We start from the raw sequence: 24,085 nt of genomic DNA, 5'->3' as shown, positions 1-24,085 counted from the left end.
TTGCGACACAGATGACATGCAGTTATGTAGATCTGTCTTTTGTCATGACTGGCTGAGAAGCTTTTAGTTGCATGTGATATTTTCAAAAGGAAGAGCTTTGATGAAAGAAAAGGTCTGAGAATGCCACACTATTTATGACTCCTTCATGGGGCATTATAATGACATGGTGTTACAAGGACTCATTCATTTTGCATATAATGGAGGGAAGATTGTTTCTTGCATAAACATTGATTTATATTATAGGATATATCAGACAATCGTAGCTGTCCATAAAAGTGGGTAAATATAACAACAAGCTTCTATGTCTTTGAAAAGGTCGGAGTTACACAGGACTCGTAGAGAACAGAAACAAAACACAGACAGCCAGGTGTGTGTGTGTGTGTGTGTGTGTGTGTGTGTGTGTGTGTGTGTGTGTGTGTGTGTGTGTGTGTGTGTGTGTGTGTGTGTGTGTGTGTTCCATAAATTATTCTTGCCATAGCATTGGCAGTAAGGTACTTTATGTAAAAAATGACAGATTCAAAATGCAGCAATGCAAACAGGGAATACACCAGAGGAGACGTACATAGTCAGAGCTGCACTGGGCAAAATGTACTTACCAGCACCTGAATCTCACAAATCAATATATTTTACCCCCTTTACAAAATGTGTATAATGCCAATTAGTCGTCTTTACACTTTGTTTTTGTGTGATATATACTGAATAATCAGAGTGTTAGAGATGCTAGAAGGTGGATTTCATTACCTCCCCTGTTTTTGTTAGTTAGCTGGCTACTGGCGGCAGCTTCACATTAATGTAGGCGTATGCCATTATGGGACAGAAGTATACAAATGGAAATACTCAGGTAAAGTACAAGTACCTCAAATTTCTACTTAAGTAGCCTACAGTACCTGAGTAACTGTAGTTAGTTACACCCCTGTGTAACTGTGGCCTCTAACATCTCCTACACAACTCACCTTAAGCTGGATAGAATCAGATGCAGTGTTAAAATGGTGCTTGCTCATTTCCTGCCTGCTGTTTTAGAGGATATTTTTGAGATGGATAATTTCCTTTGCATCAAAATAATTTCTCTCCATAGACCATTTTGGACAGTAAAATGAAAGGTAATTTCAGTAAATGGGGCACATTTACAGTGTCATTCGGCACAGCCAGGATGCTCTTGGCTGTTGCATCACCTCTGTTGCCAATTTATGAGGATAGTGAGGAGAGTGATTGTCAGGGTAGTTGTACTTTATTTATAATGGGGTTTTCTTACTGGAGTTGCAGGGTGACTTGGCAGCTGGAGGACCAGGACTCAGATAATGGGAAGTAGCTGAAAGGATCTATGGATGCTGTTCAGACCATGATGCCTGGCTGTCCTATTTGTTAAATGCAACAAAAAACATTCCATTGCACTACATGTGTGAGAGGCCATCATGCATCATGTTTTTGAGTGGTATAATATAGGTCAGGGATTGTAGAAAATTGTGTGTGTGTGTGTGTGTGTGTGTGTGTGTGTGTGTGTGTGTGTGTGTGTGTGTGTGTGTGTGTGTGTGTGTGTGTGTGTGTGTTTTACTGGAGAATTCCATAGAGGGTCTAACCGGGCGAGCTGGTTGCATACGGTAAATTGGGTCACTGCTGAATTAAACACCAGTGCCTCTGCTTTCAGTGCTGCTTCACTGCTGCGCCACAGAAGGGCAGGTTAGAAATAGTCATGGCCTTAGAGTCCAAATAAACAGTTGAGCCTGGTCTAACAGGGAGAGTGGAACGGGTGCTGTGAGCACAAGAAGTGACATTTTAGAAGTCCTCCTCAAACAAGCATGCCTTCTGTCGAGGAAAGGTTATGCCAAGTGTCGGTTCTTACGGCATCATTGTGTGCAACGAAAATCAGAGAGTTGGCTTCGACTTGGTGTTTCTCTAACAAGAGCCAGAAGAGGGGAGGGATAAAAGACACATGGTGAGACTAATGGGGAGAAAATATAAGTGGGGTGGAGAAGATGACCAAAAAGAGTGTGGCTGACTATGGTTGTGGAGTCCCTGGAAGTTTTTTGACATTCTTTTTCGAAAAGAAAAAGCCAAGCCAGAGAGTGCAGCTCGCTGTCTCTGCTGGATGTGTGAGCCACACGCCAAAAAAGACAGAGACAAGAAAATGGCAGTAGAGGAAAGAAAGGGGCAACAAAAAATTGAATAAATTCTTGGTAGTAAAATGGGAAATTCATAAACATGCTTGCCTACTCCTGTAACTGAGAAACAGCAGAGGGGATAGATAAGGAAGACTTAAGAGCAGCACATTTAGATTCAACACTTTTTGTGGCTATAGACGTCCTGTCCCTGAGGTTTCCCAGTCCACTGCAGTGGTCCTAAAGCTCAACCTGCTGCATCCAGTCAGCCACACTCAAGGACAAAAACACTTTGAGGGCAAAGGAATTAATATTTGATATCTAGCTCTGCATCATGTGGTGAGACAGACAGTCAGGCATACTAGCAAGCAGATGCAGGATGAAGTGAAAGCCGTGAATAGCCACTCCCTACTGCAGTCCACAGGACTTTCACCCAGGAGAAGGCTGTTTGTGTCCCTTGTTGAACCAGAAGTCAACATTGATGTATTGTCACGGCTGGTGTTAGATGGGACTACCACAGCTTAACTATTTGCTTTGCCGTGAAAGTATAGCACATTGTGTGCAGAAAAGTCTCATATGAATGTAATTCCTGCACAATGTGAAACAGAGGTACATGAGGAATACATTTCATACACAGATGATAAAAGAGCCTATAAAAGCACTACATGAGACAAGATGCAGATACCCTTTAAAGGAAAACTTCTGAGTAAAACCCTCTGAAAATCTTGTTTAGGTTGACCTGTAGTGTATAAACTCAATTTAGAAGTACTCCAAAACACTGACATTACTGTTGGGTGTGTGATAGGTGCAACAGAGAACTGCCAACCAGAGATGGCAGTAAAACACTGCCTTTCAGCCCAGTGTTAAATTAGGTAAAGCGTGCAATAGGTATGCAGTTACTTTTGATAATGTAACAGAGAAGAACCAGAGATACAGTATACTTGATGAAGAGCCAGTCTGGGTTCAAATCCTTTACTTTTTTTTATAATTTTACTCAATAAAAAATAAAGAAAGGCAGCAATCTACAGTGTTGAAAGCAGCAGAAAGCAGCACACAAGAGTGTTATGTTCAGAACAAGCATTAAGGAAAGACACTTGTTTTTTAATTCAGAAATTCCATTGAGGGAATAAAGCACCCTGCATAGGACTGTGGCAACATACTGTAGGGTTGTAGTACTGAAGTCAGCATAACAACAGCAGAAATCCAGTGATATTTCAAGAGCTTGTTGGTTATCGATGCTTCCCCAAAGTCCTTGAAACATAATCGGCATTGTGTGCTTCCCAAAGTGCAGAGACAGCCAGACAGCAGGGATGCAGCTAAAGGTTTGTAGCAGACTAAAGCGCAAGCCGGATTGATTTCACAGCAGCTTGAGAAAGCACTGAATGCTGGGATCACACTGAGCATTTGTGTGTTTTAGTGTGGGTGGGAACATGGTACAGCAAACAACAAAAAATACTTTAGAACAAATTAGGGGCAACTAAAGACAACAAGTTGCATTGAAAATACTAGCAGAGTATCTTGAACATTGATTTAAAAATAGCACAGACTTTGTAAGCTTATTATCATATCTGTAATATGTTACTGTCACATCAGTACCATAGCTGTATTGCCCTCTCAGGAACCAGTGTAAGCCGGGTTACAGCCTTTTTTAATCAAGTTTCTGAGGCTTCACTCACTTCAGTACAGGGTTGACTGGTCTTGAAATAAATTCAGAAGAACGGGTAAGAGGAAGGAAGGTTTGAGGCCATGTGATCTTAGTTTGATGCGTGTTCTAACGGTTGTGACTGCATTCAGGTTAGAGATGTAAAAGGGAAGTTTGAAGTATAGGTAGTTACAGTAGAGACGGGGGGGGGGGGGCGGCACGATTAGCATTTTCCCGACCCACTTAAGATGAAACTACGCCAACCTCCAGATGACAAAAGCCTTGACACAGCGACAAACCGCGTTCTGAAATATGACAGCTACAGTAGCTTGCGATATGGGGCAAGGAACCTGATGGGGAGATCGTTTAGACCCAGCCTCTGGTCACCAGCCCACTAATTTCCTGTAACCAGTGTAGCATGTAACATGGTGGAATTAGCAAGATAGCTAAATGAGTAACATTTCACAACTTAATTCTTCATCCACACACTCTTGTTATAGTGTTGGAACACACATTGACATCGTAAGATGGGTGACAACGTTGTTCGGCTCATTTTCTGCGACCAGTATAGCATGAAAGCATAGTGGAATTAGCAAGCTAGCTAACTAACTAGCCATCCGCAAAATTAGTGAATTTAACAACCTAATACTTCATCCTCACTCATTTCACAGCGTACAAAAGCTCATCACATTGATGCGATGAGGCAATGAGTACTAGCAAATCACAGCACAGTCGACACGTGGTTTCATCCAAGTGCTTTTTCATCGAAAACGATGGGTGCGTCTCGGGCCTTTATAACGACAGAAGTTAAGCTTAGCCTGTCTCTCTTGGGGTTACCTGGCTTCACTTCCAGTAGACCAGTATCACAAAGCTAGTTAAACAACTGCTTCAGTTAACTCTGGGTTTTCCAAGTCGGCTATGGCCGTGTTCATCTGAAAGAGTTTTTAATGACAAGCAGCATGGTCAGAACCATGAGTGGAGTAGCCTACCTAATATGAGATGCAGATGTTAGCAAAAACTGCCAGTTTCATCATAATAATGTCTAATATTTAGTTTTTTGGCATGAACAAATGTGAAGATCTTTCATGGAACTCAGGTCTCATTGCGAGGATGCTTCCTACTCCAAATGATTTCACAGTTGTGTGTGTGTTTGTGTCTCCTGCAGATGATGGTAAGCTGTCTCTGGATGAGTTTCAGGCTTTCTTCTCTGATGGCACATTGAACGAGGAAGAGCTGGAGAAGCTGTTTCACAGCATCGACTCTGACAATACCAGGTTAGCACTACTATACTACTACTTGTGTGTGTGTGTGTGTGTGTGTGTGTGTGTGTGTGTGTGTGTGTGTGTGTGTGTGTGTGTGTGTACAGCAGTGGTTCCCAAAGTGGGGGGTTCGCCCCCTAGGGGGGACACAGAGCTATTGCAGGGGGTAGGCGTCAAGGCTTGAACCCTGCTAGCATAACTTGGACAAGTTTGTGACAGGCCTCTACAAAGGGGGGCCATGCAGAAAATGTTTGGGAACCACTGGCCTACAGCATGCAAGATGGCTGTGGAGCAGGATGAAATAAATCTGCATACAGTATTTGTGCATGTATGCGTGTTTAAATTTGTGTGTTCACTCCACCGTGACTTTTGTTTTTTTTATCACATCTCACTATCATCATCAATAATGAAAAAGAGTAGAGATGCACGCAGCTGCTTTTCTGCTCAGTAGCCTCAGTATCACACGTGTGTGTGTGTGTGTGTGTGTGTGTGTGTGTGTGTGTGTGTGTGTGTGTGTGTGTGTGTGTGTGTGTGTGGATGGGTGGGTGTAGGCTTAGGTAAAATGTGTGTAATTTATCTTGCAGCCAGACAATGTCACATCCAGTTTTGAAAGTCTTTTTTATGGAGAACCTTTTGTACCAAAGCCCTATACGTTAAATGACACTTTCGATATGAAAATGATAAATTGAGAGGAGATAAACAAGCAGTGAGAAGAAATAATAAAAGTAGAGTGGAAACTGAGGAAAGTCAATTTCCTTTTTTAACATTTTTCACCTTCTCTTCCTCTCTCTCATCATCTGTTTTTGCATTAGTCATCCTGAATCTCCGGGACGTTAACCTCTCTACAGTTTTGATTGGCTCTCATTAAATCAATTTATTGAACCCTTTTATAATCGGCCAATCGGCTCCTGCCTGCAATCAGGAGAAGTGTGCTGACACAGTGGGATGCGAGTAATCAAAAGACTGGCTCTGTTAATTTACACAACCTCAAAAACCTGCAGGGATAAAAAGAAACCAGGCAGAACAAAAGCTGACCTTTATAGTTGTTGTAGAATTGAATTAGGTTCAATATATAAATCTTTCAGCAGGCTCCAGCTGGCACTTTTTTAAATCAGTGCAGCAAGTGGACCATGCAACCGCCACCATCTCTCTGACATCAGCCATCTTGGAGATGGTCGCGCTTTATAAATCTTACTCACTGCAGTGCATGCAGTCAGAAAAGTTTCTTCTCATTACAGTTAAGTAGACTTGGCAGCTGCATGCCAGGCGTCAGCACTATCATGTGATGGCAGATAAGGTTATTGATTGGTCCGAGTAAAAGAAGAAATTACGGCGTAAGGGTTTCCTGTTGGAGCAGGAAGTTGATGGATGGAGAGGAGAGATGGAGCAGGCAGAGACTGAACGCTGTCCTACCTCCAGTCATTAGTCTTTTCTGTCTCTGTCACTCTTTTGTTTCTTCCTTTTTGTTTACAGCTTTCTTTTCCTATCACCCTGCAGCTGGCTCTTCCTGTTTCCATCCTTCTCTATCAATCTGAACACCTCTCTCTCTTCATCCTGGCTTCAGCCGGTTCTGTCCTCAAATCTGTTTGAACCCTTTCCTTCTTTGACCTTTACGACGTAAAGTTTGTCCCATTTTCTGTATTACGTCTGATTGGTCGAAAATACCTAGAAAAAAACAGCAAAATCTGTACATTCAAGCTTTTCCCCCATTTGATTTTATGTCAGAACATCACAAAAATATAGCATGTACCCTTAGATAACAAATTAAAATGTAGCTGTCATCATTAAAGAGGAACTTCAGTGATGAAGTATTGCACTTCCGTAAAGTTGAGGGAATCATAATAGACTCATTTAAAAAAGAAATGTCAAAATGTACAGTATTAAGCGTGGGTGACCCGCGTTGAGTAGTACTCCTCCTAAATTGGAATCCTAAGGCTTTCTGTTACTTTGAGTTGTTAAATGTTAAATATTATTAGTAACCCAATAGGCGCCTGTATCACTTGCAACAACATAATTACTGATTTACTTCCATTGTGAAAATACAGCATCTGGATCTACCATTTAGATAATAATAAATCTGCCACTTTTATTTTAGCCATCTAAATGTTACAATCATGTTACAACCAGTCACAACACTGACACACATTCCAGAATGCAGCTTAAACATAAAGTTAGCCATTAGTAAATAAGAAAACACATTAATGTTGGGTAAAACTAGACTTTTAATGGATATTTTTAAAGCCCATCTGTCACAGTGCTGGATCAGGATTTTATTCTGGCAGAACCAGAAGTGAAACTGCTGCTTAGGAACATTAAATGAAGATGATTCAATCAAAACAGAGCAGAACACACATCCATGGCCTTTTCCTGATATTTTATATATTCAAATAGCACTTAAAAAGAGATTTTAAAACCTCATTAAGTGTACAACATTTACTGAACACTAATTTATAATTAAGATGAACAGATTCACAGATGGAGACTTTCTGCCTGACTCCACCACTGTCCCCAGTTCTACACATTATCAGTTACATCTCACATCCCTCCTTCATTTTCTCACTTCTTTGTCCTTCGGACCCTGCCCCTGTTCCTCTCTGTCTCTCCTGGTAAGTCAACCAGGGAAGTCTTCTTTGTGCCAGTGAAGAATTTGCCGCCAAGTGAATCCCCACACAGTGAACTGAGCATGAATGATGGCAGAGGATTGATTCAGACTCCTGTCAGAGAGTCTTGTTAGATCGCTCCCTGCCTGCCAAACTGTGTGTGTGTGTGTGTGTGTGTGTGTGTGTGTGTGTGTGTGTGTGTGTGTGTGTGTGTGTGTGTGTGTGTGTGTGTGTGAGAGAGAGTTATTGAGACTGCATGCAAAACGCCTTTCCTCTGTTTCTGACCCTGCTCTTCTCCGTCCTTTCCTCCCTTCATACTTTCCTTCCTTCCCTCCCTTTCTCTGCCTCTGCTGCACCTCTGCTATGCTGTGATAGTAATGTTGACACTAAGGAACTCTGTGGTAAGTGGACTGCCCACACACACACACACGCACACACACACACGTATCTGCCACTGCCCTCATTCTCTCTCTTATCTGTTATTAAAAAGTACTACTCAGCTGTAATGCAATTATTTTTCTTTAAAATATATGGTATCAATTCAGCCACTGCAAATAATTGTGTGACTTCAAAAGTAGTTTAAATCTTGTGCCAATTCGCCTGTACGTGTATGTGTACAGACTACTTTGCCAAGCACATGGGGGACTATGAGGGAGTTCTGGCCTCGTTGGAAACACTCAACCTTTCCATTCTCAAAGCCATGGACTTCACCAAAAAGGTAAGAGTTAGTGTGTGTGTGTGTGTGTGTGTGTTTTATGTGTGTGTGAGAGACAGAGTGGAATAATTACTAGTGACTTTTCTTTTTTCTCTTGGCCTTCAATATCTTTTCACTTCCACCGCCTCCAAAATTCAGTCGAATACTTAAATGATTATATGCCATAAAACTCATATCGTCATATTAGTGTAATTGAGAATGTTACAGTTACACAACAATATCCATCTGAAGTTTGCTAACAGTAGCGACCATAAGCCGTGCTCATAACTGACCACGTGAGGATGTAGCAGCAAAACCCTGAGAGGTGAACTCTAAAGGCACTAAAAATGCACATAAAAGACAGAAAGCTACCACAAAGGGTGAAATGAACGCCTAACTGCTATTTGCACATATTTGAATTACGTACTATGTACCGGTATACGTTTGGATCATCCAAATGAGTCGCTTTGTGTCACGCCCAGACTTTCCAGCGAACATGGCATGCTCCACTCAAACTCATGTATTTTGCATTGATGTGTCAGGATGCAGTGACAGGTGTCTCATGAAAAACAAATGAATAAAGCTCGCCTACAAATGAATAACAAAGAAGGTTATTAAATAAATGAATAAAACTCATTATTTCTTCCCTCTCCCTCGGCAAAAAATGTTTTATGGCATGTTAGCGCTGTAATATCATTAGCGTAATATATTTTGTATATCGAACCTTAAGACGGAGCAGATAGCGGTTGCAAGTGATGCGCAATTCATGGTGCTATCAGCAGCTGCAATCTGTTCTTCGTGAATTCGCCCCCGAGTATATAGAATTGAGTGTTTTATTGCTTATGAGTGAGTTTTCATTTTTAAGAAAATTTTGTTTTTTATTACTTATTTGAAGCTTTCGGCTAAATGTTAATCTTCCAACTGTTACTATTTTGTGTATGAGAAATGTTCATAAAATGCTACGGTCATGGCCTACAATCCCCCAGCATGGTGTCCTCTTAGTGTGTGTTACCATATAGCACAGGACCTTAAAGCAGTTATAATCAATATTTTTCTATCAAATCACAATTTGAAAACAATGTGATAGGCTCTAAATGGTACACTACTAACAGTCCGCATAGTGGAGCATTTAGCAGCAAAAGAAACATATTTACTACTTTTAAATGGAAATACTTATGTATAATTACGTACCGGTAATAAAGAGTGCTGGTATAACCAGATGTCAAACCTGATTTTACTGAATGATGTTTGTATGTCTTCTTCATCCGTTATACAGACGTGAAGCAGTGTGTTCAGATGGGACCCTGCAAACATACAGCTCAATGTACAGCGAGTCTTTCCTCATAGATAGAGTGTGTGTGTGTGTGTGTATGTGTGTGTGTGTGTGTGTGTGTGTGTGTGTGTGTGTGTGTGTGTGGCAGTCAGCGAGAGAACACTAATGTTTTATCCTAGTTTTTCCCATGTGCTATATATAGCAGCTGGTCCACAGCCACACTGGTGTGTGTGTCTATGTGTAGCACTCTGACTCTGCTCTATGTGTCTATATCTCTATCCAACAGCTCTGTCTTTATCTTTCTTTCAGCTGCAGGCCATTCAGCAGCTAACACACTCACACACACAACCTCAGACTAGTTTCTCTCTAATGAGCAGCCATTGTTCAATCAATCAGTTAAGTGTCTCTCTTGTTCTACTGCTGTATCTCCTGTGCTCTCTCTTCTTCCCACTCTCATTCATACTGTCCTTTTTCCTGTAAAACACACACACACACACACACACACACACACACATAATCATTTCTCTGGGGTTGTGATATCATTATATTGTCTGTGATGCAGGGGTTAGACCAGCTCAAAGAGTCAAATAGCCAAACTGAAGCACAGACTGCTGACGAGTTGAATATTGATGCAGGTTTTGTGTGTGTTTCAGGTTGCTACAATAGATTTTACTGTATAGAGAAAGCTTGGAGGCTAAACTATATCTGTTTAAAAAAACAGTCCAGACGCTTCAGCTTACAGTCATTTAGCCAAAGTTTATTTTTAGATCTTCTGTTGCATTGTAGTGTTTCCTCTGCCCCTGTGTGTTGCTCTTATGTTCACTCTTTTTGTCACTGCCTCTGCATTTTTTGTCATACTGATTGTGACCTCTGCAGAAGTGGCTCTGACGCCCACCGCTGGAGCTGGTTATGAGCTAAGTAGAAAATCTGCAGCAGCTCTGCGTGGAACAACCCATAACTCTCTCATTCATTTACATGGAGCTAAAGAGTGGGGTCATTCAGCAAAGCGCTGCGCTGGCACAGGTACCTTAAACAACAGTGCAGATTTAATAGGTTTCAATGGGGACATTTTTGTCCTTGAGGGGCTGAGGTTCTGTATTTTTGCTAAACACTTTATTAAATGTTATTATGTATCATAGGAGCTGAGGTTGAACTTCCAAAATTTGAGAAAACAGCCATGTATGCTAAATGCATTAACAAAATTATCCAAAAATTAAAAAGCCAGAAAGGTCCCTAATTAGGCACGGGCTAACCTCTTAAAATCACTCCTCATATCATTTTAACAACTCTTTTAGTATTTCACAGTAAGCCAATTCTTGTTTCAAAGGGGGTCTCTTCAGAGGCTGGAGCTTATCTGCCCGGCAGCAAAGGTCTAAGTGGACAGTCTGACTGCTAATCCACAAGTAGAGATAAGAGCCTAAGTCACTGGGCTGGCAGTAAAAGCTGCACATGTTTCAATTTAACATTACCCTTTAACATAAGCACCAATGATGCTCATTTCTTCATCTGTTCCCTCTACTCCTTCTATTGTTTGTCTTTACCTCCTTTCTGTACTGTTGGTTCATCATTCAGCTCCTCGCCCTGCCCCCATCTGCTGTGTTCCCTGTCTTTCTCTTTTCTCCCCCATTCTGTCATGTTCAAGAAAGATAAATAATATTGTAGACCTAAAGATATAGAAATTGAGGATTACAGTAGAAGCAAGGCATCAAATTGGTTGTTGTGTTTTACTTTAAAAAAAGTCTCATGACAACATCGATGTGAAAACTGGAGAAAATCTTCAAACTGAGGCAGATGTGAGAAGGTAGTTTGTGTAGAGCGTGATATTATCGTGAGCAGAAGGCTGTAGTCCGAGCCCTGGCCTTTCAGAGCCCACTGAGAATTGATTAGCTCCCCATTCACCTCAATGAATATAGACGGAGAGAAAGACTGAGTGGAATTGGAAGGCAGACTCTGTACTGTGCTCCTACAGTACTATACATAAGTTTGGGGGGGGGGGGGGTTCTTCTTTAAAGCACTTGGCTAGAACCCAAGAGCGGTTTGCAGCAAAAATAAAATGGACCTCCAGATTATTCAGCTGAAATGTCTACCTCCGCAGGAGTGGCTCTGCGATGGTGCAGAGCCCGTGCAAACCTTGCCAAATCCTTACAAAGTAGCCAAGATATGTCAAATTAAAAGTGCTCCTGGAATAAATGTAGATGACAGTAGCCAATGCAATACCTGCATGATCTTCTTGGCTATTATTTAAGAATATACATCGTCTGAATGTATCCCTTAAGAGAAGGTTTGATATCCACAGCACTGTTCTACACAGCTGTGCAAGTTGCTCGAAACCAGAGCGATACTGGTTCTCTCTGTCTGTGTCACCATCGCTCATCACCCTTCCCTTTGTGCTCCCAGAGCGACAACCAGCACACTAATAATTTATGTAAATCTGATATTTCCATTCACTTCATGCAGTATGTATTATTTTGACTGTCAAGGTATCAATTAGTGGATGCCATCACCGTTTTAATATACTTTAATCAACTCTGACCTCACATGAGATCAGTCCATGTATTGTAATTATCCTGCTAATACACATAGGAAGCAGCAGAGTTATTTCAAAGTGATGTTTAGATGGTAATATTACTGCAGTATGATCTGCTTTGTGTCTGTACCCTGGGCTATTTATTGCATACCCATTTTATTGACTCATTAACACTGCAAAATTGTGACTAATTTGAAACTAGAGACACATTTGCTATGTTGTCACACTAGCCGCGACACCAGATCGGGGCCAGGGGCACCTTCCCCACGCGGCAGGTTTGATGCCATTTAATAGCTTTCTCCACTTTCTTATTTTCACACTGAAACCAAGTGTAAACTGTTAAGTTTGTACTAAAGCATCCCACTTCAGCTCATGTGAGCATGGCGTCACCTCAAGAGTTCTTGCAGGTTACTATGGGGACAGTTGCCATGGAGGCAGGATACTTTGGGAACAGTTTGCTAAGAGGTCGTCCGGCGACCCACATGTCGTCATGCAGCATCACACGTAGGATAGACCACGGGCTTCACTTGGCATCTCTGACCGTTTTGCTCTTCACTGTAGTTTCTCTGGCAACACTGATTTCTAAGAGCGAGTCCTTTTTTTATGAACCAGATCGGAGATGGCGGCTATCAACGAAAACTTTAAGAGACAACTTTAGGAAAGGAGAGGCTGACAGTTTGTTTGGCCAAGACACATTTTGAGACAGCCCCCCCCCCCCCCCCCCCCTTGCTTCTTAACTACAACAGCATCTTACTCATATTCCCAGAAGACACCTCTGAATGTCATGATTTAGATTTAATGCGTGAGAGAACAAATATATAATCCACAGGGATGTAACAAATGTGTAGAAATGCTTCAAATCCAGTGTTGTTTCAACTAATTCATTTTGTGAAAGCTTTTATGGCACTACCAGAATCAGAAGTGGTTCCAGAAAACAATTTTAATTGGCTCTCCGGCAGGTGGAAATAAATAACGGCCCCTCTCATGGGGACTGTGTGTGTGTGTGTGTGTGTTTTGAGGTGGGGGGGGCCGGTAAGAGCTGAAGCAGGCGACAACGAGGGAGAATTCATTAAATCTCCTGTCCTGTATAAAAGCTATGTTTAATGAACCACTCTCATTTGACTCCTCCTCCTCATCTCCTCTTCCTCTCACCTCTCTTTTCTCTCATGTTCTCCTCTTTCATTTCTGCTCAATTGTCTTCTGCTACCCCCGAGCCATAGCCGCCTCCCCCACCTCATCCTCTTAATCCCCTCCTTTCTTCATTAAGATTAAGGTGAAGTGGATCACAGGGCAGAGGGGGGGCGATTTGGTCCGTACACAATAACGTGCGAGTGGGATGAGGCGAGTACCAGGGGAGGAAGATTGATTGAGGAGATTGGAAAGAGTAGAAAAGAGTAGTGAAGATGAGAAGGGGAGCGATGGTGAGGTGAGAGGTTGGCAGGGATTGGTGATGTGATGAATAAAAGGATGAAACTAAAGTCAGTGTGTAAAACATCTCAGCTGGCTCAGTCAGTGGCTACGATATAATTCTTTGTGGAGCATTCATCACTTATTCATGAGGATTTAATGGGGTTTCAGTTCAAGATTGTTCAAAGGTAGTACAGTACGTTGGAAATTCAATGATGGCGCCTGTGTTCTTGAACTTTTATCCTTGTGAGGGCTAGATTGATTTTCACACCCTTAACGTATGGAGCCCCACAACTGACAAAAGGCAGCAAAAGGTCATCAGACGAGTCAAAAATGTCACTGAATGCATCAACTAGAAGGGCACTGCCCTGTGATTCGGATACGCTTCAAAATTCAATGCTTCTTCCTCAGTTCATTCTACACCAGGGGTCGGGAACCTATGGCTCGTGAGCCATATATGGCTCTTTCGATAACGCAATATGGCTCGCAGACAATTTTGAGCTGACATTTAACATGATTAACAGGTAATAAATAATTATATAATGTAATTTAAAAGTAAAACATTTAGCAGCGGATTTGTTTTTAGTTCTCCCCTCTCCTTTCCTCCGCTCTGTCTCTGGCTGTAGGTGAAGGTGTGTTCACACGTGTGTGTGTAGGGGGCGGAGCCCTGCCCTTCGCGAAACCGAGCAAAGGAGAAACTGCACAAAGCAAGCAGTACACCGGGGGTGTCAAACTCAATCACAGGGAGGGCCAACATTAAAAACTGGGACTACGTCGACGGCCAAACACGGTCCACATTTATTGAACAGGATACACATATTGGATAAAGTGCAAAAATATACTGAACATATTTAAGTCAACTGCAGACGGATTGCTGAGCAGTTACATTTTAATTTCTGAGCTGCAAATGCTCTCAGTTGATCAGCAGAATGCTGTCGGGAACACAGCGGTGGAGATGGTTTGTCAGTGTTTGGAAACACGTAGTGACCAAAGTTTCCTTCTGCATCAGAGTCTCCCACAGAAAGCTCGGCTTGGAAAGCTCTCACTGCATCACACATGTCCGTGATCACACGGCCCTGAAGCTGCAGGTTTAACAGTGAGATGCTTCTTTGTGTCGCACAAACAGTCCAGCTCACATCGTCCCAGAGATCTGTGGTGTGTTTCCCTTTTGCTTTCCAAAAACTTTCATTTCATTCACACATTTAGATTCTTCCTCAAATGTATTTTCCCGTGGTTGTGCCATGCATTGATTTAATTACCAAAACCGGCGGGCCAGTTATGACAGACATATGATTTTTTTGTCGCGGGCCGGATATAATTGCCTTGAGTTTGACACCCGTGGTAAACACTGAAACGTGCACATAAATGAGATAAATAACGTAAGCGTTTAGTTTATTTAATAAAAGAGCACCTGTTCAATGAAACACTGATAGCTCTATTAGTACTCGGAGACGTGTTATACTTAAAAAATGCACGCATAAAGTTGCATTCAAATGTATTAAATATATGGCTCTCAAGGAAATACATAAAAAAATATTTGGCTTTTATGGCTCTCCCAGCCAGATAGGTTCCCGACCCCTGTTCTACACCCTTCCACCAAGTTTCAATAAAATTGGCCGGTAGTTTTCCAGTAATCCTGTGACCAAACACACAAACAAATCAACAAACCAAACCAGAACATAACCTCCTTGGCAGAGATGATAAAAGTGTTAGTTCAATAATTAAAATTGAGTGTAAAATTTATTATAATGCTTGTATTTAGAAAAAGCTCCCCTGCCCTGGACATAAAGACACACCTAACTAATTTGCATATTAGCACGGAAAATGGAAAATGTTGCAAAGGGATGATGGAGAGTAAATCAATTATTCAAGCTTTTATTAATTAATATTTTTCAATTTAAATTAGTGCAGGTGAAATATTATCAGAAGACTTAATTGTATTGCGTTCACTGTAAAATTATAATTTGATAATTTGCACTAGAATGTAAGGTCACTTCATAGATTACATACATGGCAGATTTAATGAATACAAATTGCTGAATGTCCCAAGGTAATTTTACTACAGTGCACTGAGGTGTACACCTCAGTGTGTGTTTGTGAGGCATGTGTGAAGGCAGCCACCTGGTGCTCAGAGTTCAGTCTGGGGCATTTGTGCAATCACACCAGCCAATATATATGTGTGTGTGTGTGTATATATATTTTATATATATGTATTATATTATATATATATTATATATTATATGTATATATATATATATATATATATATATATATATATATATATATATATATATAGAGGTGGAAGGATGGGTTGACACCACTTAGTGACACATGTGTATATAATATATATATAATATAATATAATATATATATATATTATATAATATATATATATATATATATATTATATTATATATATATATATATATATTATATATATATATATATATATATATATATATATATATATATACATATATATATGGTGACCAGGTTACCGTTTCCCTGGTAACAAAGGAGCAGGATGCTGTAGCCAGTGTGTTGGATAGCAGACATTTTGAATGTTGGCAGGTCATACATTGGCTGTTATAAGTTGTTTTCATTACCATTCTAATGCTTCAGAAGGGGCAAACTGCACCCCCCAGTAAGCGAGAAAGTGCTTATCCAACGTTATGAAAGAGTTGCAGTACATTTAGGTTTCACTTTCAGTTACGTTAGGTTTACGTTTTAGGCCCTTCTCGAAGGAGTCGGTGGCCTGTGGAGCCCTCAGGTGGTCTGGGAGGGAATTCCACAGGTGAGGAGCGGCTGAACAGAAGGCCCGATCCCCCATGGTGCGTGCGGAGTTTGGTCCTGGGAGGTGGAGAAAGTTTTTTTTAGTGGAGCAAAGGTTGCGTGTGGAGGTTTGTGGTGAGAGGAGTTCCTTGAGGTAGGGAGGGGCATTTCCTTGGATGCACTGATGGGTGAGCAGGAAGATTTTGTATTCGATCCTGAATGAGACAGGAAGCCAGTGGAGCGAGTGGAGAATGGGTGTGATGTGATTATGTGAGGTGTTTAGGAAAAAGAATATGGTTTGCGTTAAAATAAGTATACCTATGTTTGTTGTGTAATGTAACGTTGCATAAATTACTGATGTTATTTCACTTTGATTGTGTAGGATAGGTCAGTTTAAATAACTCAACATTTATTTTTGGTTTCACTCGAGACATGAACTCCGGTCTCCTCCTGTGAAAGTCCCGTGTTTGTTTGACCCATTCATCCACTTCCTCCCAACCAACCGAAGCAGGACTTAATCGCTTTTTATATACTAAGTCACCGGAATTCCTCTTTTGCTCCCGTCACAGTTACTTTGTCTCTAGAGGTCACCACCTTCTTGTATCCGTATCAGTGAGCAACCATGTGAATAGATGATAGCACCAATCTGAACCTACTCATAGGTGTAACAGACCCCTTGTAACCCATATCTAGGACACTGATAACCACTGATGATGGCCATTAAATGGGCTGATATCATTTGAAGTGGGTAAAAAAAGTACATTAAGAAGAATCAGGGAATGAGGAGAGGCAAGTGAGGGAGTTCACGGTGAAGAGAAGTAAGGGTGAGGAAAGAATGCAGAAAGAGTTAGAGAGAAACAGACTGGAGAAGAGGAAGAGGAGGAAAAAGTGGGTAGAATAAGATTTAAAAAAAGAAAGAAATTAGGAAAGAGTGAAGGAGCAAACAAGAAGCTGAATGAAGTGTAGGAGGTGATATAATAGAACAGTGAAAGAGGTCAGACACAGTGAGAGAAAGAGGTGAGGGAGGTCAAAACACAGCTACACATGTTACTCATGGCTGCCATCGGATGAGGAGAAAGCTCGGCAGCTCAGTCAGTGAAACTGATTATCGATTACATGGTTTAATGTCATTGTTCAGCAGCTGGTACATTACTGTGCTAAAACATTTCACTTCAGCATAGTCTAGTTGATCTGTTTTAATGTAAAACCTGTTTTGCACTTGACTGAAATACAGACAGAGCATTGGCACCATTAACCCTTTGGAGTCCCTTTGGCCGTTTTTGCATACTTTTGATTCTGCCTTACTAAACCCCATTAATAAATGTTTAGCATGTCAATGTTTCTTTTCAGCACCTCACCTATATAACCTGATAGTTATTTTTTTATTTAAACTTACTATATGAACATATTGGACCCAAAACCACACAAAAAAACAGAAAAACGGATTTTGGAAATGATATTATTTTTACTATGCGTAACACAAACATGCACAACGAAACATTTTGAAAGCTGGAAATGTATACATGGGATGTCACTCTGATAATGTAAAAGTTTGATTGCGGTAGCATGAACCTAAATACACATTTTATGAACAAATAGCAGGTGTATCCAGAGGCGTTTCCCCTCATTCCTCAAAGGAATGAGGGGAAGGCAAGGTAAGGATGAGCGGGATGCTCATCCTTACCTTGCCTTCTTCCATCCATGCCTCCTGCCAATTGCAGCCGTTAAATATAAGGAAAAAAGGGCACATACTGTAGGCACTGTATACTACACACTTAAACTACTATGAGACTGCTGTGTGAATAAATCCAACTCTAATCAATCCCCACGTGGCTCCCTCAGCCTCATTTCCCATGGAGCGGCACAGATGTTCAGCTCTGGCCGTCTCTGCTCTCTGCAGATCCTCATGTCAGCTCAGGACAATGTGAGTGTCCCATCCACCAAGTCTGTGACTGACTGACTGCATCCTCAGTGTCTCCCACAACTGTTAATGATGTGGACATGAATAATTTGTGTGCGTGTGTGAGAGACAGTGAAAGAGTTGTGTTGTCAGCTGGGTGTGTGTTGACTGATGAGGTTACACCCAAAGCATGAATAATGCAAAGAACTGTAGGAGTGAGAGAGTGTGTGTGTATGTGTGTGTGTGTGTGTGCGAGAGAGAGAGAGAGGTGGAGAGATGGATGGGTAATTGAGTGAAAGGAGAGTCGAGAGAGTAACTCCACTTAGAGATTTAATATAGAGTTGAAGGATTGAGACAGTAAAACTCACAAAGAAACAGAAAACTCAACACATTCTCCTCCTTCTCTCCTAACACTCTTTATTTTCTTCTTCTCTGAATTTCCAGTTTTTCCCTCTTCCCGCCTCCTTCCGTTCCTTTCTTATCTCCCTTTTCTTCAAGCACCTTCTTTCCCTCCTACTGTTTCTCCCTGCCTTCCACCTCCATCATCCTCCTTGCCTCCCTCCATTATCGTCTTGCTCTCTGAAGGCTGCCGTTATATCTGAATAGTCTCGTGTTTCTAGAAACAAACTCAGGTGCTCTGCCTGCTGTTAACTACTTTCACACTTCCAACTGTCACTTCCACCAGTTAAATCTCTTCAATAAACCAAATATGTGGTAATGTATCACCCTTTTCCTTTTAATAGCTGTGTTCAATCCTGACTGCAAACACAAATATCCCATATTATGATGAGTACTACTGTTATTACTGATATTTCTGCTTTCCGTGGCTCATAAATAGTTATGGTAATAGCTGTTGCATATTCCTTGATTGGTTTCTTGATCCGTTAGCTCAATGAATTGGTTGAAAAGGCTGCCATTACCCCATCTGGATCACAGCTCCAGCTCTCATTACACCTCTTTAGCTGACAAATGTTTATTGACTTGCAGTCTGAACCCCACAAGCCACCAGCAGATTTGAAAGGCATATTTATTTATTTTAAATCTCCAAAATTACACAATTTTTTGTTATAGCCAGAAACTGTAAAAGCAGATATTAACGTTAGACTTCACAATTCTGACTCCCTTTCCGTTAGGAAAAATAACCAAAACTTAAAATAGCGATATTTAAACAAAACCACTTTATTCTACATGCCTCATTTATAATGTTGTCAAAAATAAACTGTGTGCGAACCAGATCCTGTAAAAAACATTAAATTCTGCGTTCCTCAGCACAACTCAGCTTAGACTTCCAGTCATGTTACAACAACTCTGTGAAGCTTGGACTGAACTGCAGGCTGTTTAAACAGGAGAGAGGTGAGGACAATCAAGATTGTAAGTGGAGGTTGTAACAATATAAATAGTTCAATATGTTTATCATGTGGACCCCTGATTTTTTCTCTCCGCAATAAACCTTGTGGGCACATGTTACAGGCAAATTTATTTTTATAGATTCCATTTTTTTTTTACTTTTGTAAAATATCAAATAAATGCAACTTGCATTTTTGTCTTTATGTCATTATAAATATGTTATACTGCACAAACATCATTTTTAAGTTCTCCCTACTTCTAGCCATGATTGCGCTGTTTCCATAGTCCTAGGCCAGGAGCAATACACTCCTTGCTCATACAGTATTATACTGTATTCAAATCCTGTAGTGAAGATTTGTCCTGTATGTATCTGTCCTTTTAGATTCATTACTCATCCTCTAAGGAGCTACAAACAGAGGCCACAAAATCCAAGCAGAGAATAGATGCTGATAGTGCAGAAAGTGAGTGTGTCCAGGCAGGTTAGTGTCCTACTAATGGACTGGTAGATGTCTCCAGAGGAGGGGCAGCGGGTGGTTACTCTTTCTTACACACACACACACACACACACACACACACACACACACACACACACACACACACACACACACACACACACACAGAGGCTGTGTACACATGTGGCTGAACTCTCTGGTCAGTGAGCTCGGAAGTCTTCATCACATGAGGAAGCTAAGATGGTACAGTGAAAAAAGGATGGGGCAGAGGACAATAATAACCAAGAGAAAGTGTGTGTGTGTGCGCGTGTGTGTGTGTCTTACTTACTGACTTACCAAAGACTGAGAGCGTTTGTGGTTACTGAGGGATTCCAGGACAGGGAGAAGAAAGAAGAGACTTTTAAAAGTAATATATTTCCGTGTGAGACGTCTGCTGATAAGATATAATTTCCTGCACACTGCTGGTGTTGCTTAGAGACATATTGACTGGGGTTGCTAGGATACCATTTTAATTGGTTGATGTGTGAAGCTGAGGCTGGGTTGTGAGGGTTTTCAGAGGTAGCCAGCAAACGAGCTGCACTTGTGCTTCCCATCACATCAAACCTCTGTTATCCAAGCAGATAGAGACCTACTGTACAGAGACAATGTGAAATAAAAGCTGATACCTCTTGAACTGTGAAATCAAGAAACACCACCACTGAAAGACAACACAACTTCCTACAGCAGCCTACTGCTGCAACACCTTTTATTTGTTGCCATGGCACAAAAAAGAAGAAGATCATACCAATACAATGTAATAAAAATTCTAAAAATAGGCAGCTCAGGAAACCTTTCCGAGAGCACACCTTAGTAGGATGGAATGTGGGCGTTGTACTGCCTGAAGCTGTTTGAAGACCAGCGGAAAAAAAGTGCATGAGCAGAAAACTGCTCACAGGCTACATGCAGAAAAATACAAGCTATGCGTCATTTTATCTTCTCTTCTCTTCTCTCACTTCACTTCACTTCTGTCACTTCTCTTCTCTCACTTCACTTCTCTCACTTCTCTCACTTCACTTCTCTTCTCTCACTTCACTTCTCTCACTTCACTTCTCTTCTCTCACTTCACTTCTCTCACTTCACTTCTCTTCTCTCACTTCACTTCTCTTCTCTCACTTCTCTCACTTCACTTCACTTCTCTCACTTCACTTCTCTTCTCTCACTTCACTTCACTTCTCTCACTTCACTTCTCTTCTCTCACTTCTCTCACTTCACTTCACTTCTCTCACTTCTCTTCTCTCACTTCACTTCTCTCACTTCTCTCACTTCACTTCACTTCTTTTCTCTCACTTCACTTCTCTCACTTCTCTCACTTCACTTCTCTTCTCTCACTTCACTTCTCTCACTTCTCTCACTTCACTTCTCTTCTCTCACTTCACTTCTCACTTCTCTCTCACTTCACTTCTCTCACTTCTCTTCTCTGACTTCTTTTCTCTCACTTCACTTTTCTTCTCTCACTTCACTTCTCTCACTTCACTTCTCTCACTTCTCTTTTCTCACTTTTCTTCTCTCTCGCTTCTCTTCTCTCACTTCACTTCACTTCTCTCACTTCACTTCTCTTCTCTCACTTCACTTCACTTCTCTCACTTCTCTTCTCTCACTTCACTTCTCTCACTTCTCTCACTTCACTTCTCTTCTCTCACTTCACTTCTCTCACTTCACTTCTCTTCTCTCACTTCACTTCTCTCACTTCTCTTCTCTCACTTCACTTCTCTCACTTCTCTTCTCTGACTTCTTTTCTCTCACTTCACTTTTCTTCTGTCACTTCTCTTCTCTCACTTCTCTTTTCTCACTTCTCTTCTCTCACTTCACTTCTCTCACTTCACTTCTCTCACTTCTCTTTTCTCACTTTTCTTCTCTCGCTTCTCTTCTCTCACTTCACTTCAATTCTCTTCTCTCACTTCTCTTCTCTCACTTCTCTTTTCTCACTTCTCTTCTCTCACTTCACTTCTCTCACTTCACTTCTCTCACTTCTCTTTTCTCACTTTTCTTCTCTCGCTTCTCTTCTCTCACTTCACTTCAATTCTCTTCTCTCACTTCTCTTCTCTCACTTCACTTCTCTCACTTCTCTTCTCTGACTTCTTTTCTCTCACTTCACTTTTCTTCTCTCACTTCACTTCTCTCACTTCACTTCTCTCACTTCTCTTTTCTCACTTTTCTTCTCTCGCTTCTCTTCTCTTCTCTCACTTCACTTCACTTCTCTCACTTCACTTCTCTTCTCTCACTTCACTTCACTTCTCTCACTTCTCTTCTCTCACTTCACTTCTCTCACTTCTCTCACTTCACTTCTCTTCTCTCACTTCACTTCTCTCACTTCTCTCACTTCACTTCTCTTCTCTCACTTCACTTCTCTCACTTCTCTTCTCTCACTTAACTTCTCTCACTTCTCTTCTCTCGCTTCACTTCTCTTCTCTCACTTCTCTTCTCTCACTTCTCTTCTCTCACTTCACTTCTCTCACTTCTCTTCTCTCACTTCACTTCTCTCACTTCTCTTCTCTCACTTCTCTTCTCTCACTTCACTTCTCTTCTCTCACTTCACTTCTCTTCTCTCACTTCTCTTCTCTTCACTTCTCCCACTTCTCTTCACTTCACTTTACTTCACTTAACAATAATTGAATTTACTGTACTGGTTCCTGTTCAAACTGACTGTTTATATGTACACTAATATTCCACTATTATTATGAATATGACTATATTCCCCATTTGATACCGGTCATGTAAACATAATTTTTCTTTTCGACATTACAGAATATGCAGTTATTATTTGGGTTTTAGGGATCATTATTTGGACATGTATACAGAGTATTCAGAATATACATTTCGATTTTGTTTTTTTCCGTAGTTTGCAACAGGGGGTTCTTGCCATCTAAAAAGGGTTATTATGAATATTGTCTTCAGAATAAGGGCAAAAAACATTTTGTGCCTGTAAACGTAGTCACTGATTATTTACAAATTACCTTGTCTCCAAGTGATATGGACTGACCGGTAACTCATTCATTGGACAGTTTTTTTCCTGTCATATTGCATCATCAGTGCTACATGGACCTACATGGAAAAAGGGAATTCAAAGTACACAAGGCAAAGTGACATCTGTACACCACAGCCCACAATCTTACCTAGTCAACGGACCTTAAGAGACCAACTGCAGTTTCTATGCCTGCACTAAAGCGTCAGGTTTAAAATCAACGTGAGCACCTACCTGAAGCGACACTTCTGTGCCAGCTTGTTCTTGTTGTTGTCTGCCGTATAGTCTAAGTATACCTGACAACATTGAAACGAGGTCAAGCAGAGAAATTAAAGAACCACAGAGTCTGAGAGGCTAAGTAAAAAAGAGAAGTGTAAATAATTTGGTTTATTGAGAGTAAACGCAATGAAATGTTTTTACTTAAGAGTTCCATTCTCTGTTATTCATGAAAATAAAAAAAATATTTGTGAATGCTGTTGGGTTTGAGAACCAACTGAATACCCCTCTCTTTATGATGAGTGGTCAACTGCTAAACCGTGGTAAAGCCGTGGTATCTTTCAGGACCTGTTCCTTATTCAGAGGGCATCCTTAACTTAACTACTTTAAGAGCCACAAATTCAGGCGGCAACTGGCGTTACTGCAGTTTTACAAGCGTCGGAGAACTACGGTGGCCTTCAGGTAAAGTAAAAACACGAAAGACCTTCTCTAAAGTGTGTTAGGTTTGTCCATTCTGAGCTACTGTAGAAACATGGCGGTGCAACATACCAGGCTCTGTGGAAGAGAACCCGCTCCCTATGCATACACATTTTAAGCTAAGGAAAACACAAAGATTCTTAGTTTCAGGTGATTATACACTAAATATTGTGCAAGGCTCTCTTATCTCCTCTGAGAGCTGATAGAAGCGACTTGATTTCCCTGATCAAGCTCCTTCAGTCTAAAGTGAAGGATATAGAGAATCATCAGTGGATCAATACCAACACTTACATTCCCTCTCTAAGCCGTCAGTGATGGTCAGCTTGCAATGCCTTCCGAATGCCTCATGCTTGACACTCCAGCATTTGTTCTTGCTACATTGGGAAGGCATTAAAACTAAACAACACTACAAGTATAGTTAT

General features: G+C 41.0%; 1 protein-coding gene across 2 annotated transcripts in view; it reads left to right on the top strand.

Moving 5' to 3' along the window:
- The window catches only part of necab2 (N-terminal EF-hand calcium binding protein 2), a 121,232-nt gene that overhangs the window by 37,304 nt on the left and 59,843 nt on the right, over positions 1 to 24,085 (top strand). For both annotated transcript variants that reach the window (XM_029433911.1, XM_029433910.1), the window contains exons 3-5: positions 4,904 to 5,012; positions 7,973 to 7,998; positions 8,218 to 8,315. In XM_029433911.1, the coding sequence (XP_029289771.1) occupies positions 4,904 to 5,012; positions 7,973 to 7,998; positions 8,218 to 8,315 (233 nt within the window). The remainder of the gene's footprint in view (positions 1 to 4,903; positions 5,013 to 7,972; positions 7,999 to 8,217; positions 8,316 to 24,085) is intronic.

This window comes from Cottoperca gobio, chromosome 6 (genome assembly GCF_900634415.1).
Source record: "Cottoperca gobio chromosome 6, fCotGob3.1, whole genome shotgun sequence".
Classification (NCBI taxonomy): domain Eukaryota; kingdom Metazoa; phylum Chordata; class Actinopteri; order Perciformes; family Bovichtidae; genus Cottoperca; species Cottoperca gobio.
Note: the sequence above shows the minus strand (reverse complement) of the source record. Positions and strands in the feature narration are given on the sequence as shown.